General features: G+C 46.1%; 1 protein-coding gene across 2 annotated transcripts in view; it reads right to left on the bottom strand.

The window, feature by feature from the left end:
• The window catches only part of CBFB (core-binding factor subunit beta), a 37,924-nt gene extending 36,389 nt beyond the window's left edge, over nt 1-1,535 (bottom strand). For both annotated transcript variants that reach the window (XM_005490776.4, XM_005490775.4), the window contains exons 1-2: nt 1,239-1,535; nt 935-1,021 (exon numbers count right to left, since the gene is read on the bottom strand). In XM_005490776.4, the coding sequence (XP_005490833.1) occupies nt 935-1,021; nt 1,239-1,316 (165 nt within the window). In that variant the 5' untranslated portion in view covers nt 1,317-1,535. The remainder of the gene's footprint in view (nt 1-934; nt 1,022-1,238) is intronic.
• Between the last annotated feature and the right edge of the window lie 12,927 nt (nt 1,536-14,462).

Genomic DNA, 14,462 nt, shown 5'->3' with positions numbered 1-14,462 from the left:
TACCATGTGAAATTAAAGAATGTTCATAAAAGCAAACTTGGTGGAAGTGGGGTTTGTTTTCTATTTTACCTTATCTTTCACTACATACTGTAAATGAAAAAGAGGTTACTTCTGCGTTTCAATAGTAGAGTTACAAACTTAGCAAGGCTATGGAAAACTAATTCTATAGAAGCAACCTGGAGCAGAAATCCAACCAGGAAATAGTCAGTTCTTGATTACTCTGAGCCATACTTCACCTCACTTCTTATTTCAGAGGGCGACAGTAGTCTGTAACTAACTAACCTTAATGAATGAGAAAAACGGCGCTGAAGTTGCAAGTTTCAAAGCCTAATTTTAAGAGCGTTTGATTTAGTTCACAAATACATCAAACAGCTCACTCAGGACTTTAAGCAAGCGCCTTCTGAACAATGTTACTCATTTCTCAAAGCTACTGTTTCCGGAAAGAAAAAAAAAAAAAAAAAAAAAAAAAGAGAGAAGAAAAGAAAAGAAAAGAAAAAAAGCTGAATATTGAAACAAGCAGCTCGTAGCTGCAGCACGTGCCCAGGGAAGGAGCGCAGCCCGTTCCCACCGCCGGGGCTTTTCCTTCCTCCCCTGTCACCGCGGCGCTCCGGACAGCCGCTGTCCCCGCTCGGGAGCGAGCCGAAACCTCCGACTGGAACAGCTCTGTTCCTACGGCGGACAGGAATGCCGCCTGCTCACCAAAACCTCCTTTCCCTCGGCGTTTGAAAGGCAGCCGATGTCATTCCCCTCCTTAAGCAAAACTCTCCTTCACGGCGCGGCCCCCACGGGCCCCAGGCACCGTCCCGGCCCCGAGCCTTCGGGCTTGGGCACCGTGCAGCGCTCGCTGCCCCGACGGCTTCCCCCAAACTTTTATTTCCCGAGCCAAGCGCGGCCCGGTGCCGGCGGGCACCGAGGGGAGCGCGGCGCCACTTACGATCTCGGAGCGGCCGTCGCGGCAGGCGTTCTGGAAGCGGGCCTGCCTCTCCTCGTGCGGCCGGTCCCTGAAGCCGGTGTATTTAATCTGCGGGGAACAGGGCGCGCAATCAGGAGGGGCCAATCCCGGCGATAAGGGGGCAGCGGAGTGCACTGACTGCGCCTCGCCGCGCCGCCGGCTCGGCTCCCGCCGCAGCTGAGAGGAGGTGCGGGGCTGCCCCGGCCCCTCCACGGCCCGCGGAAACTTTACCCACGGCGGGCGGAGGGAGGGAGGGAGAGAAGGGGGAGCCCCACCGCCGCCTTACCTCGCACTCGCGGCTCAGCTTCCTGAAGAACTCCTCGTTCTCGAACTTGCTCCGCTGGTCGGGGACAACCCGCGGCATGGTGGTGGGGCCGCCGCCGCCGGCTGCCCTCCTTCCTTCCCTCCCTCCTCCCGCCCGCCCCACGCTGTCCCAGCCCCAGCGCTCGCCTCGCCCTTTGTTAGCCCCCGCCGGCGGCGCCCCCCCTTCCCTCCTCCCGTCCCTCCTCCTTCCGCGGCGCACGCAGAGCAGCCGCAGCCGCCGCCGGAGCTCGATGCTGCCGCTGCCGCCGCCGCCCGCTCCCGCCCCCAGCCCGCTCCCTCCCCTCCGACTTCCTCCCGGCTCGTAAACTCGGCCCGAACAGCCGCGCCATTCACAACTCCGCCGCCGCCGCCGCGCATGCGCCGCGCCAGGCGGGAAGCGGGCGAGGGGTGACTCAGAGCCCCTCAGCGTCCCTCGGCCGGGCGCTGGCTCGCCCGCAGCGGGTCGCTGCTCTCGCTCCCCCCGACACCGTGGCTCGGCACTTTCCGCCTCCCCGCTGCAAGGGGGGGCAGCCCCACCACTGCGGCGGGCAGGGAGCGGCAGCCCCCCGCGCCCCGGTGGCGATGGGGAGCGCTCCCCTCGCAGCACCTGCTCCGCCGGCCCGCTCGGGTGGGCAGCAGGCGGTGGCCGCGCCGCGTCCCCCCGCCTCGAGGGTGGCGGTGAGGATGGGGCAGGTCGGAAGGGACAGCGCTGGCCTCGCACCTCCTCGTCTGGCTCCGTCCCCGAAACCAGCGTGAAGGCTGGAGGAGCCCAGGGGTGGTCGCGGAGCGCGCCGCTGGCAGGAGCCGGCCCGCTGTCCGGCTGCCGCCCCACACGCGGTGCGTCCATCGGTCGGTCCCTCCGCCCGCCCAGCCGCACTGCCCGGGGCGGGGGCCGTTCCCGAGGGGAGCAGGAGCAGCCATCAGCACTTCAGGATGTGGCTCGGTGCCTTTGAAGTAGTGGTGTCAGTCTAGAGCAAAACCAAAACCCACCGTTTCGCTGCAGCAGCGCTTGAGAAGTTCACTTTCAGGCTAGAAACACAGCAGCCTGAACTCTTGATTCTTCATGAGCACACATTTTACAGGAGCTAATTCAATCCAAGAGCCCTGCAGGACATACATCACCTGCCTCTAAATCTGTTTTTTCATACATTGCTACTTTATACCTCGATTCTTCATTGCTGTCTGCAACTTCCTCATGAGGGGAAGTGGAGGGGCAGACACCTACGTGTTGTCTCTGGCAATTAATGACAGGACCCAAGGAAATGGCCTGAAGTTGTGCCAGGGGAGGTTTAGGTTGGGTGTCAGAAAAAGGTTCCTCACCCAGGAAGGTGGTTGGGCATTGGAACACAATCCCAAGAAAGTGATCACAGCACCAAACCCGACAGAGTTCAAGAAGCATTTGGGCAATGCTCTCAGGCACATAGAGTGTCTCTTGGGGATATCCTGTGCAGTTGTAAGAGTTGGATTCTATGTTCCTTGTGGGTCCCTTCCAACTCAAATTCTGGGATTTTTTTTTCCTACAACTACTCCCCCAGGTTTTTAGCAGCTCTGGAGCATCATAAGGATGGCACCATGAGCCAAAAAAATGTATTACGAGACCCATTGCCAACATTAAAATATTAGAGTATATTAAATCTTCTGATAAAGAAATGAGGTTTTCTAACTTCTCAGTATTATAATCTTAACTTTACACATAGTCATGCAAATCGAAGCCAGCAATGCTAAGGTGAGCCAGAAGACATAATTTGAATCAAGTATGAGCAAAATAATAAAAAAATGAGTGAAGTTACTGTAATCCTTAACTTATTGTATACAGACTTCACAGAAAAAAACTTTAGACTTTTCTTCTAAATGTAGAAAATATGCTATGAGAAACTTAATACATTTCTGATCAATAGGAAAACTGAAGACAATTGTTTAGGCTATTTCTTCTGATTTTTCCTGTGTTACTGTATTGCAGACATACAGGTAAATTCAGAAGTTAAAAGCATTAAAAGAACTGTTTTAGAAGGGTTTTTCCAATCTGAAAAGAAAATACACTGAGCTTGAAAACATAAAATATTGTGTAATGTCTTGATTCATTTAGATTAATATCAACACTTAAGTGAAATTTTCGTGAATGTCAGCCACATTTAAAAGGTCCCAAAATAAGACATTTTAAAAAAAAAATCCATATCACTATTCATCTTACAGCGAGATCAATACCAGGAGCGTAGGCCTGCAGGAGAGCTGCCAAGTTCATAAGGTAGAAATCTGCTCTCTTGACCTCCAATAATCTTTCACTACCCAGTTCTACCTCCTCAGCCCTGAAACTGACTGTGCCTTTTTCCAAACAACAGTTTGCAAAAAAAAAAAAAAAAACAAAAAACCAAGGTCAAAAGCAAGATGAGTGGTTGTAAAGCTCTAAAATAAGAAACAGGAGATAAAATCACCTAGCAAGTTTTGTGTTTTGACCTTGGCATATATTTTTCAAGACTTTGGAAGCAATATCAAGTTTGACTGCTTTGCCCCATGCAGCTCTTTGTTTAACATTTGTCATCCTGCAGTTTTCATCTTTCCAAAGTTTTTCTTTTGAATAAAGTGAGTCAATATTATGAGAAAGTCTGTGAGAGATGAGACACTCACTGCCCATGCTTGTTGCCTCAGTTAGTTGATGCAGAAACAGGATAGCAGGAAGGGGTGAGATAGAGCACAGTGGCACAGGATCATATTGTTCTTCTGAATTTATCCAGCTTCTCTACACTAAGCTAGCTAAGAGCTTTTGCTCTGAATAATGAATACCTTCCTAGCAAAGGGAACCAATTATTTCATGTTCATATAGAAAACAATTATTTTAGACATGTTTTGTCATCAAAAAAAGCTATAAAATCGCAGCAGTTCTTCCTTTCTCTACCTCTCTCAGCCCCCAACATTCAACAAGACAATTAGAGTCTTAAAGACAGCGAAGTTATTATTATTTAATTCCTAACTGGATGGAGGAGAGGCACACAAACTAATAATGTCTTTGCTGCAAGAAAGTCTAGAGCATAATTTGCAGTTATTTACCCTGTTTGGCCAGAGTCACTGGCCCCCAGCCAGAGAGTCAACACAGATCAGAGGCAGCTTTGCAGGTGGTAGCTGGGGGACATGAGAGGAAAGCTGAGGTTAACGTGTGAGAGATGGGATGCAACCTCATGGGAATTCTGCAGCTCACCAAACTTTTTTATTTGCTTTTAGCACAACACACCAAAACAAGCTAGAACCTTTTTCCTTGTGCATAACCAAATGCAACTGCTTCCCAAAGGCATCTTGGTGATATCTCCACAAAGCATTTCACCCTGGTTCAGGCTACTCAGATTTTAGTAGGCTTAGCTCAGCCTGCAGATCCCTGGTTTGTTGATTCTCAAGAACTTAGGCTGCTCTTCAGTCCTCTGGGTGAGTCACCTTCAGAAAACAGAAATGGTCAAGCTTGTAGACATGCTGCTCTCTGAGTGAATTCTCAGAACAGATCCCTTTCCAAAATAAGATCCAGCATGTTTACAGTGCATTGATAATTGAGACAGAACACCACTGAAGGGTTTACAGATGGAATGTTTTTGAGAAAGGGAGCTTTCTTCAAGTTCCAAGTCCTGTTATGTACTGTTCTTTCTATAACCCTTCTTTACCACATCTTTAAAGCCTCGGCTTTCCCCTAGGTAGCAGCATTTGATGAGCAACTGCATGGCACTGGTGTTATATTGTTCTCTAGACTTCACACGTGTGAGACACTAATAAGCCAGACTCCTGTGTATCCATTGATCTATGGCAGCTGCAGTATAATCAAACACCAGCATTATGTATGTACAAGCTACTCTGTGATTATAGATCCATTAATAAACTGCTTGCAAGATATAATTATGCACATTAGGTGTGAAATGCAATCCACTTATGCAAGGTCTGTGCTTATGGGTACTGCAAAACTGGGGGGGGGGGAAGGGGGAGGAATTGAGCAAATTAATTGCTCTTTTGCCCAGACTAATTTTCATTTCCCTGCTACTACAACTGGTGCTCCCAGCCAGAATATTTTCACGTGTGTCACCCCACCAGTGCTGATTAGTTCATGGACCCACAGGCACATGCAGAAATCATCCTGAAATACTGCAGCTCACCCCCAGAGCAGCCTTTCATGTTTAGCCTGCATACATCAGCATAAAGATTTATCCTATCTGAGGACTCCCAAAACAACCCAAGTGAAGGATATGGGCAATGAAAAGGACCATGAGCCATCAGAATCAGTTCATGTCTGTGGAAGTACTAAATAAAGTGGAAGCACTTTATGCAGAGATGGATGTAGGAACTCCAGAGGCAACAATGTGCAGCTTTGAGGACTCAGCCAAGTCCAAAGTTGATAGCTAAACATCTTACCTAGCACACAGAGATAGGAGCCATACCACAACAGTTAAACAAAACAATCCAATTTTGCATTATGAGTGGGAAGTTGCCTACTACCACTTAAAAAACACCAAGCATGGCAGGTATGAGGGAGGAAACAGCACCTCATGTCTCTTCTCTCTAAACCAGGCTACAAAACAGATGCATCTCTTCATTCCAGATGCCAAAGCTGGAGCCTTTTTTCCTAAAAGAAGATGCCTGCAGGTGCTACTCCAAATAACTGAAAGCATGTGGAGTACTCAGCTAGGAGCCAGGACCCTTCCCTCACTGAGGCTGTTGAAGCCCAAGTTCCCAGCCTCCCCTGTGAGCATCCCAGTGACAACTATTGTCACACTGGAGAAGCTGTATCCACACCTCTGCTTCAGCCTGGGTTACTACTGCAGTGCAACACAATACCTGAGTCTTCATGGCCAACATGAAAAGCCAGTAGACACAGCCACCCCTTCCCAGCTGTGTGATTTGGGCACCCTGGGCTGCCTCTGGTTGTGAGCACTGACAGTTCAACAGTGTGCTTCACACATGAACAGCCTTTGTTTCAGTAACATACATACATGTGCTGCTTCTCCCCAAAAGCATGGCCTGCACAGCCTGGGCCATCCACCTGAATACATCCTTGACACTTGATAGACACTTTTTAATCATAAAAAGGTCAAAAAAGGTCACAAATGTGCAAAAATGAAAGTTCAGTGTGATATCAGGTTCAGGAGTCTGGTGTAGCAAAGCTTGCCTCTGATCAATGACCTTGGTACACAACATCCTAATGAATTGAAAATCTGTTTAAATTCTTTCCATTAACCAGGGGAATACAGGTTATGGATTTTTTTTTCTCTAGTAAAAACAATATGAAATGAAACTCAGAACAGCTGAACAAATTATTCCTCCAAATGATGCAATGGAGCCTGAGCTACACAATTGTTGGAGAATTAAAACAGATTATCCCAGAAGGCTACTTGATTTTCATGCTGGTTATTTGGGATAGTGATGATGATTGCAGGTACACATGTCTATGATTCTGTGCTATCCATACATGTTTTGGCAATGCAAGTATGCAGTTTTTATTTTAAACCCCCTCTTTTTCTCACTTTATCAATCACAGTACAAACTGTTAAAAGAAATATTATCTGAACTCAGTCTCCCTTGTCTGGCAAGCAGAAGCCAGGACTAGGTGCCTCTTCCAGCTTTGCCTTTGGCCTTCTAAGTGATGATTTTGGGTATATAGCTTCACCTCTAATGCCTTCATTCGCCCACCTATCAAGTGACTCGAGATCTCCCGATGAAGATATTGAGATATCTATGTAAAGAAGCAGGCACTGTCATTATCCCAGATGTTGAGCAATGAGGAGAAAGTTTAACTGAGCACAAAATGTGACTCACACAAGCCTAAATACATAAAAGGAAGTGTTTAAGAACTGCCTTTGTGAAAATAGCTCTGGAGATGCTCTTATCAGTACACAGACAGTGCTAATGGCACTCAATTGTGTTGTTCAGACATGGCTTTTTCTGTGTCACCTACTGTGCTGCTATCAGCCACACTGTCTCCTTACATTGCATTTGATAATCCATTAAAAACTTTAAATCCTTGGATAGTTTGGGTTGGAAGGGACCTTTAAAGGCTGTCTAGTCTAATCCCCCTCTAATGAGCAGGGACATCTTCAACCAGACCAAGTTGCTCAGAGTCCTAGCAAGCCTGACTTTGAATGTTTCTGGGAATTAGGCATCCATCACCTCTCTGGGCAACCTGTGCCAGTGCCTCACTATCCTCACTGTAAAAAATGTATTCCTTATAGCTAATCTAAATCAACCTTCTTTTTATTTAAAACCATTACCTCTTGTCCTATTGCAACAGGCCCTGCTAAAACATTTGTCTCCACCTTTCTTATAAGCCCCCTTTAAGTACTGAAAAGCTGCAATAAGGTTTCTCTGGAGCCTTTTTTTCTTCAGGCTGAATACTCCTAGCTCTCAGCCTGTCTTCACAGGGGAGGTGCTGCAGTCTGATCATCTTCACAGTCTTCTCTGAGCCAGCCCCAGCAGGTTGATTTCCTTCCTGTTCTGGGATCCCCTGAGCTGAATGGAGTCCTCCAGATGGGGTCTCAGCAAAGCAGATTGAAGGCTCCCTTGACCTTCAAAAGCATATGCATGATTTTGGGGGGTGGCATGCAATGGTAGAGAGCCTTTTATAAAGTTTAAAAACATTAAGCACAATCAGACATAAAAGGGCCAGACAAGATGTGAAATCCTGGAGCTGTTCTGAAAGTGCCTGCGGATTTTCACATCTCGAGGGCTTCCAGACGTGAGAATGGACAATGCAGACAGTTTCAGTTCCTCAGGCCTAGCACAAGCCAGCTGCTGTATTCAGGCAGCTCAGAGGGGATGTGAACCTGCCCACCCAGGATATCTGAAGTTTCCTTCCAAATTAAAGAATCAGGGTGACAGTTGTCACAAACAGAGGTATAAAGGGTAGTCAAAATATGCACATAGCATCCTCCACCACTTGAATCAATCTGATAAGCCAAATACAACATCATCATTCTGGATTAATTATATTTTTCCCAGTCTTCAGGGGGTCTTGGGCTTTGGTTTTGTTTTGGGTTTTTCTGCTCCTGTTAGCATACACAGCGCTGTAAGACATTGGTTGACACAAACTAATTTGGTGGCTGATGTGAGAGAGAGAGGGGCTTGTACCCTGCATCAGTGTCTGTTCCTGCATGAGCAGCACAGGGCATGTCAGGATTCAAAACATGGAAGCAAGGCCCTTGTAGGGATAGCTGCTCATGGGTTTAATTTGAGATCATGGGGAAGAAAGCTAAACAGTGACTCAAAGCTCTGTTCTTCTTTCACATGTGAATGTTTATTACTGAACAAGCTGTCTTACAGTCTGTTATACTTTTGGTTATACTTAGTAAAACAGCTAGAGGTGATTCAGTCTTGGTACAGATAATGTCCAAGTGACTTTTCCGATTCTAAAGAGATTATTCTTGTAAGTTTTGAGATATAATTATTTCCACTCAGAAAGTGGTGGAAAGAAATTGCATTTGTGAATGTAGTTTATTTTTTTACCTTCTCTTTTTAAAGAGTTTTCCTGAAGATACTGTAAGTTAGTCTCCAACTATTCAGTCATCTTGGTCACTTATATTTATCCACATGCCCAACTTTAAATTTGCCTTATAAAAGGCAGCAAAATGTTGACTTTTAAACCATCAGATTATTCTAGAAATATTGTTCTTACTTAAAGAATTAATTTCATTCTCAAGGTGAACATTTCACAACTCTGAGCTCTGCTATTTTGTTACACAGCAATCACACCAAAACCTTACATTTTCATACACCTAACACACTAGGCTGCCTCATCTCATTGTAACAAATGGATTGTTGGCTGTTTTATTGTGCTTTCAGAGAAAACACTGGTCCACTTAGGAGAACCGAGAGACTGGGAGACAAAGTCATGGAATCTGTTGTCTAATTAAACATTCAAAGCTAGAAAGAGCTGCCACCATTTACAGATGGATCACCAAAGGCTGGATCTCTTGCTGAGGCTGATACTGGAAATTATCAATATTTAAATGTATGTCTCAAACAAAGTCCACAAGGAAATATTCCTCTTTATCAGCACATTCCATCGCGGGCAGGTTTGGAGTGCTCTGGCACAGGGGGTGCCGACCGCTGCTTTCATTACAGAGCTCGTAAAGTTAAAAAAAAATACCTGGCTGATGCTCTGGGGTGCTACTGAATTGTGCCAGGCTCATGTCAGCTCCAAGAAAGCAAAGCAAAGCCCATTTCTTGGGTGTGTGCTGCTGAGGGAGCTGCCTTTTCACCTTCTTTCCACACAGAGCTGTTATTGTTTTTGTTCGCATCGATCTTATCCTTGGAGAATTTGGAAGGGATTTCAAAAAGGCAGAGTGTTGATAGTAACTTTGTTTTCATGCTTCTCCTCTGTTGCTAGAGCTATTTGTTTTTACTGACTAGGAATTTGGATGGCCCCAGTCCCCCACCTTGATCCAAAGGGGCGTGCCCCGGGTCAGAACGAAGCCTCATAGACTTTGCCTTGACTTCGTAAGGGCACAAGAATTTCCCCATGTAGGTTTGCTTGCACGTTCCAGGCTGAAGGGTTTATTTACAACAGCTCCTCTGCCTTCTTTACGTCCCGAGACAGATTTCTCAGCATACTCTACCACAGGATTTTCCTGTTAGATGTGGATTTTCCCTCTTTTCAAGCGCTTAGCATTGTAACTTTCTGCAGTTTTGTGCATTTCCCACTCTGCCCAAACCTGTGCTTACCAAGAGGAAGGAGATCAGCAAGACATCCACAGCCAACCCTACAGCAGCAGCAGCAGAAGCAAGGCACGAGCGTGGCGGACGTTGCTCTTCACCCCTCAGTCACCTTTGTGGTCTCTGTTAGCAGCTGCAGCCTTTGTAGATGTCCAGTTAAGCTTGAGACTGACCCAGAGAACAAGAAGAAACAAAGGTCACTTCCAGTTTCACCAGAAAGAAATTCCAGTGGCTACTCCAACCCCATAATCCAGCCATGATTAATGTGTATCGAAGGCAGATCTGGTTTCATCAGAGATCCAGGATTTTAAACAGTCTGAACTGTTTGGGGAAAGAAAAAAACCAAACAAAACCACTCTGGAAAGCTGAAGGAGGAAAAACACATCTTAAGTACAAAGTTGGATCATGTCACAGGACATTAACAAATGACAGTGTTCTCCACAAACATGGTCTGCTCTGCAGAGCATTGAAGCAAAGGCTTCCTCTGGATTTGCACCTCCATTCTCCCTTTTCTCTCATACCACATAATCTAATGGCTTTTGAAGGGATTTCTGAAGTCTGCTTTCCCTCCCATGCTCAAATTTGCTTGAGTTTGACCTGCAGATTGAACAATTTGTGGTGTAAGAGAACAGAAAAGAGGCAATAAATGCGCACAGGTGTAGTGAGCTACCACACCTTGCTTTACTACAAGTTCTGTGTCCAAATGAGTTTGTGCTGTGGAAGAAAAGTCCTTTCAGGACAAGAAGAGTAACTCCTGAACCTCTCACAAGGAACCTCTCAGTATGAACTGAGATTTCCAGTCCAACCAACCTGTGTCCACCATGGGGAGCTGCCATTTTGGGGTGTTAGCACCTGACTGGTTGATTTTCAAGTCACAGCCCCTCTCCAAGATTTCAGATCAGAGCACTCAAGGTTTCCAAAAATAGTCCCCACTCTAGTTCTCCTGTTCAGCCATAATGCAGCAGTATCATTCCCTAGCCTTGTTCTCAGAAACAGCTGAGATTTTTGGCTGCATTTTAAAACAAAAAGACAGAGATGAAGAAAAAAAGCAGGGGGTGGAAAAGAGCTTGAGGGAAATGCCTGGCATGGAAAGGCTTTAGCCTAAGTAGCTGAGCTTTGGCAAAGCTGTAAGTAGTCAGACTGCTTCTTAGAGTGAAAACCACACGACACACTTGATGGGTACAAACCCACTCATAAAAACCCAGACACCTCTCATATCTACAGAAACCTGTGCTCCAGAGCAGATAGGGTGAGCAGTAATGAAGGGTTCAAGTCGCAGCAGCAAGATCAAGATTAGGTAACAGGAGAAGGTTTAACTGTGAAGATAACTTGAGTCCTGGGATGGGTTTCCCAGGAGAACTGAACTTCCATCACAGGAGGTTGTCAGAAGCAGATGGAGTGCAATCATCCCTGATAGAGCAAAGAGCAGCTAAAAAGTGAACTGGGTGACACTTCAAGGCTCTATTTACCCTATACACCATCATCTACACATGCTAATAGTCAGCAATAATTCTCTTCCCTTAGTGAAAGCATTTTATACTTGTTGAAGTGATCTATTTTTACATCCGTGTTTTAACAGAGACAATATCTCTCCCCCAATCTGAAAGGTGAAGCAGAGGCCCATGGAGGCTGTGTGACCTCCCCATGCTCATAGTAAACTAGTTTGGGTAGTGACCAGTATTTAGAGTTCTGCATTCATCACTTCTCAACCCAAATTGTTCTTCTCCCTGGGAATTTCTTAGAAGTTCCCATGCACATTTTTATGGCCACTGATTGATGGAGTTCCTTTTTTGACTGCTTCTTCTTCTGCTCTAGGGTTTATTTGAGCCCATTACCCAAGGATCTCCTTCGAGCTCATCCTCTCTTCTCCAGCCAGGGGATTTCCACTCTGCTGTCAGATCCAAGGTTGCTTATGTCCCTTTTATCTAGCAGTCTCCTGTGTTTCATCTTTCTGAGGAAAGATCCTGAATGGGAGCTTTTCCTCCCCATTTTCATCATCTACTTTACTTTATTGCTTCAGTTCCAACCTGGCTGGTCTTCACTGCATATCTAACTACTTCATAAAATGAGCAATCCTGTTTATTTGATGTTTCTGTTCTTTCTTGTTCAAGGCTTTGTTTTAATTGTAGGAAGTCAAAGAGACATCATTTGGGAATCAAAGGAAGGCACTTGAGCATGTCAGAAGGTTCCACAGATGTCAGAACATCAGAACATTCCACTGCTGCCTAGTTGAGGATGTCTGGTGGGCAGCTCATGACCTTGGCTTGTTTCATCACCACTTCTCTTTTGCTGTTTAGCAGCAGCTTTTCCTTGATGTTATTGTGTAATAACAAATTTATGAGTATCAGTTTTGAGTGTCACAGATCTTCTGGGGTCCAGAGGTTTTTTGCACTCTGCAGGCTGATTTCACAGTGTTGGATCCTGGCCCCCATCACATCTGCTCTCATTCAGTTTGGCAACAAACTCATCTTCCACCATGCCATCTTAATGGTTCTTTTCTGCTTTTATAAGGAGTCTGCCTCACTGCCATTGCAGAGCTTTTCCCTTTAGTATCTTCTTATCTGGCAGGAACCTGAGGCATGCATTTCCAAAGATGAAAACCTGGTGTGCTCTTCATGCTGTATTAGGGTCAAGACAGGGTATGCTTGGCCACCCACCTTAGGCTTCTGTCTCTGGGAAATGCCAAGTACAGATTCAAGGGATTCACACCTTAGGCTTCACCAGCAGCAATCTGGATGAAAGTGTGCCAGAGACAACCTGCAAAGGCACTCAGGGATTACCTTCCTGAGAGTTCTGCCTGCAGGCAGTGCAGTCCTTCATCACCTCCAAGGCAAAGCTTGCAGGTTGTTATGAAGGAGAAACCAAACCTCACTGTTACTTTGCAGCTCTGTCACAGTCAGTGAGTTGTCAGAGCAGGCCTGTTCTCTCTGGGCACCACTCATCTGAGAGGGGATTAAACAATGACCAAGAAAATTGTTTTTAGCAAAATATATAGATTCTAACATTTAAACTATCATGTAAGAGCAAAAATAAAGCATTTCAGAGAAGAGCCCTAAGGTCCAGCCTTCCCTGTTTCAAGGTCTGTCGTCCACCACATTGTGCATTTTGGTTCCTAAAGGCTGAATTTCAGTGGATTTTCTCCCCTGGCTGGAATTTTATCTCCCACGGAAGAAGCCATAGACACCTGAAAGTGTCCCCAGGAAGCAAACTCCCCCTGACAACCACAAAGCTGGGAAAAGCCTTCACTTTCTGCCCACTAAAAGTACACTAGTAATTTTTAATTCAAGTAGCTGCAGTCCCTGAATTCCTTTGACTCATGCTGAAATTGAAGCTGGTTGAGTCATTCTGGTCCTTAGGTAACCAGAGCTCAAGGTCAAAGCCACACACCACTGCCGTCCCCACCCTGCACAGGAGTACAGACAGTCCTAGCTGTGCTCTCAGTGGCTCTGTTTCCCAGCATCTGTCACTAACACTGCATTAGGAATAGTGTGATTGTCAGCAAACATCTAACAAAAGCCCAGGAGCACCATGCAGTGATTGAACTCACTGCCTGGGAGTTCCTTGCTCCCACAGCTCCTGTCTGCACACCAGCTTTCCCTCTGCTTTGTGTGAAGGGCGTGCAAAGTGCTTTGAAAGTCAGCTCTGCACGGTTTCCTCTGGAGCTGCCTGTAATCCACCTTTTTTTTTATGTTGACGTAGGCAAAAGGGAGTACCTGGGGTAAGTAGCTGCAGTCCCAAGCACGGAGGCAGGCTGTTAAAAACATGCTGATGCCCTTGCTTTGGAAGTACCATCCTCCTCCGCTTTGTTTCTCAAACAGCAGTATTTAATGACAAACAAGAACTTTTCTCCAAGGAAAGAGACATTGCCACAACACAGAAGTGAGAAAACAGGATCACGAGTTGCCAAGTGCAGGATGCCACGTTTGAAATGGGAGTCAAAGCAGAGGTGGGCATGAATATGGACATGAAGATGGGTCTCTCCATCTCGATCCCTCTGTACTGCCTTTGAACTGAAGAGGAAGTGCTCGTGGCAATGCAGGATGTAAAGCTGATTATGCTTTGCTCTGTAAGAAAACACATGTATCCAGGGAGCACATGACTGCTGAAAGATTAAAAGGAGCCTAAAATTCAGCACTTTGTCTCTATCAGCAGTTGCACTAAGTACGTGCTTTTTCATCCCGCTTTCTCTTCAAATACTTCAGAAAAGACTTTATAGACAGCTAAATGAGCACCCCAAATCCTGAGAGCAGAGGTAGAGAAAGTGAGGTGTAGTTTATTTTCCACCTCAGTTGCGTAAAATGAGCTGGAGCAAAGCAGCAACTGCAATTTCAAGTCACAGCTCCCATCTGCAGTAGCAGTTAGTTATATTCTCATCAACTATTCACTTACTGCTTTGTGAAAGCTGCCCAGCATTGAACTCGCCCTTGCTTTATCCTCTCCCTAGCTCCCCAAGTGTTTCAGAAAGTCTTGGACCCTTGCAGAGGCAATGTTCACACTCTTACTCTCCTGCATTTTCCATGAACCTGCTCAG

Source organism: Zonotrichia albicollis, chromosome 13 (assembly GCF_047830755.1).
Source record: "Zonotrichia albicollis isolate bZonAlb1 chromosome 13, bZonAlb1.hap1, whole genome shotgun sequence".
In the NCBI taxonomy this organism is placed as follows: domain Eukaryota; kingdom Metazoa; phylum Chordata; class Aves; order Passeriformes; family Passerellidae; genus Zonotrichia; species Zonotrichia albicollis.
The sequence above is the reverse complement of the archived record's forward strand: the minus strand, read 5'-3'. Positions and strand labels throughout refer to the sequence as shown.